The 2,855-nt window shown below is 32.5% G+C and overlaps 1 protein-coding gene across 2 annotated transcripts; it reads right to left on the reverse strand.

The window, feature by feature from the left end:
- Positions 1-1,174: 1,174 nt before the first annotated feature.
- LOC127744229 (uncharacterized) lies at positions 1,175-2,628 on the reverse strand. Of its 2 annotated transcripts, XM_052256511.1 has the most exons (5): positions 2,421-2,628; positions 2,125-2,328; positions 1,928-2,020; positions 1,730-1,797; positions 1,175-1,499 (listed from the first exon to the last, which is right to left on the reverse strand). In XM_052256511.1, exons 2-5 carry the CDS (start codon positions 2,293-2,295, stop codon positions 1,391-1,393), a joined length of 441 nt encoding a protein of 146 aa, XP_052112471.1. In that variant the 5' UTR covers positions 2,296-2,328; positions 2,421-2,628; the 3' UTR covers positions 1,175-1,390. The 2 variants fall into 2 exon arrangements, 1 of the variants encoding a protein (XP_052112471.1); XR_008005290.1 differs by lacking the exon at positions 1,928-2,020 and having other exon boundaries at positions 1,730-1,837; positions 2,261-2,328.
- Positions 2,629-2,855: the final 227 nt, after the last annotated feature.

Genomic DNA, 2,855 nt, shown 5'->3' on the forward strand with positions numbered 1-2,855 from the left:
ATATTTATTCTTCTGGATTAAGTTTTTTTACTAACTATTTTAATCATGCAAGATTCATTTCATGGCAAACTGTCAGTGACTAAAGCTTAATATCTTAGTGATTTAGTCTCCTCTAACCTACACTACAACAAACAAGGCTTTTCGCAACGGTCAAAAACCGTTGCCGTAGATTGAAAAACCATTCCCAAAACTTTAGGCAATGCTTTGGCAACGGTTTTTGACCTGTGGTATATGCGGCCGTTACCAATGGTCAAAGGCAACGGTTTTTTACCTAAGGCAACGGTAACAGAAAAACCGTTGCCACAGTTAGTGCCTAAGACAACGGTTTTGACTTAAAATTTTAAACAACGATTTTGATCCGTTACTCAATAAGCAACGGTTTCGAACCGTTCCTATTAACATGACAACGGTTTAAAACCGTAACTGGATAGGCAACGGTTTTAAACTGTTGTCGTTTTATTATTCACATAGCCAACGGTTTTAAACCGTTACCATTGGTGCCAGGTTTCGGCAACGGTTTTTGAACCGTTGCCAGTTTATAGCCATCTATGACAACGGTTTTAAAGCGTTACAGTTGATGTCATTTTCGGCAACGATTTTAATACCATTGCTATTTTATAGTGATCTAAAACAACGGTTTTAAAACGTTACCTTTAGAGTCGCGTTTTGGCAATGGTTTTATTATGTAGTCATCTTTGACAACGGTTTTATAACTATTGACAACGATTTTTTGTGATATATAATTTTTTATTTATAATAGTTTTCTCGTGAATTAAATTCATTTCAGTTTTTTTTTTAATTGTTTAGTATCAATAAATATTCTAAACTATTTGAATTAAGTCACTAAAGAAAAATAATTGAATATTTCCCATCAAATTTAACTTATAAAAATTGTTGTAAAATCCACAATATCATCTAAGTTTGCAAAAAATATAATAACAAAAGAGAGGGTTAAAATAGCTAAGTAGCAAATAGTCATCATGTCCACAAGTTCATGACCTTTACCCTATAACATTTGCTTTTAAAAATTTGACCTTAATCAAGTTTGATTTCCCCTTCAACATAGTTTTCCTGTAAACATAAAAAAAATCAAATATAAAACTACACATCTTTAAGATATGATAATATATAGAAACTTTAACAACAAATAATACCTCTTCATGCGCATCATTATTGTTCGGATTCCCTAAAGTGCTTCCTAATTGAGCAGCTAACATGTCAAGGTCCACTCCTGAGCTTTTTTGTTGCAGCATCATCTTAACAAGCGATTTTAGATCATCTACTTCTTTTTGCATCACATCAACCTTATTCTCTAATGTTGCTTTCTCAGTTGCATGTTGCTACTTAAGGGTGGCAATTTCCTCATTTTTCTTCAACAAAGTTGGTGTGGTTACTCTTCCGTGACATCGCACTCTCCCTGCCTTCTCTTTCCCAAATATGGATTGGAAAGCTCTAATTGCTGATTCTTTAGACTTTTTATTCTCAGCTTGCAAATGTGCCTATATTAATGTGAAGAAAAATAATAGTAATAAAATAAGAGTAAATACACAATTGGAGTAAAGGCATATATCATTTGACAACATCGAAACAAATAATAGAGATTAAAAATAATGTCAAGATTCTTTAACTCAACGCAAGCATAAAAATAACCACAAGTGATGGACAAATTGCCAAGACACAAGAAATCCATAACTTATTTTAACCAAATTAACTCCTAATTAATACTTACAATAACATCCAGAGTGTCTTCATCCAATGATTTTCCCTTTGTGCTTTGGCGAGTCTCAACAAACATTTCTACTTGAGTAGGTGGTTCATTATTTTCCTTAGAAGCAGCCTATAAGTCCAATTCAAATAGCATTTATATAGAGTTAAAAGGCACACCACACATACACAAACAAATTCAACAAGGAATTAAAAATTGTACCAATCTTGCACGTATTCTTGCAAAATTTATTGGTCCCTTTCGATGCCTAAATTTCTGTTGTGCCCTATTTTTCTTATTCTGCACAGACATTTTCTACATAACAAGAAACAAGTATTATCAACAAATCATCAAACTTCACTCATATGTGTATATAATATAATTGCATAAACAATTACACTAAGTTTCACATGTCTTACCTTAACTTTCTCAGTTCTCCAATAAGCAATTAACTTGCGAAAATGACTCTCAGGTATACTCTTAGGACGATTTTTCAGCATCTCATTAACACATTTGTATGGCAGAATATGAGTTTGCTTTATTGTAGTCTTATACCTTCTCCAGTTGTCATTGATACGAGCAAGGACCATCCTCTTTCCTTCAGTTGGAATAATGAATTTAGCCTATAAAACACAATTATTATTTGCTAGTAAGAATAAAATACATGTGTACATTTCCAAATACTTTCTAAAAGAAACAAGACTAAAGTTCTCACTTGAACATATTCCCAAATGGCTTCTTTATCTTTAATCCCCTTTCAATTTGTGTAAATTAATGGACAAAAATCTGAATTCCTTGCCACTGTGCCCAAAAATTTGCTCAAGTTGTTTACAGCTTCATCAGTAGGACCAATTGCCTCTCTTTCACTATCTAGAGTAATTTGTTCTCTATCTTCCAACTGTCTTGCATGAATCTTCAGGCATTGTGTAGGTCCTCGTGTTTTCTTCACTGTTATCTCTATACAAAGATACTAATTATATATGACATTTTCTAGCATTAAACATGACATTTCTGAATTTAAACAAACAGCAAAATCAACCCATATGAACTCACTAAAATCAAATCAGCACTAATCAAGATCAATTTATATGAATTAAATGGCAGCAAGTGAAAATGGCAATCAGCAGCCATATAAAAATTAGCAAAATTA

The sequence above is a fragment of the Arachis duranensis genome, chromosome 2, assembly GCF_000817695.3.
Source record: "Arachis duranensis cultivar V14167 chromosome 2, aradu.V14167.gnm2.J7QH, whole genome shotgun sequence".
NCBI lineage: Eukaryota > Viridiplantae > Streptophyta > Magnoliopsida > Fabales > Fabaceae > Arachis > Arachis duranensis.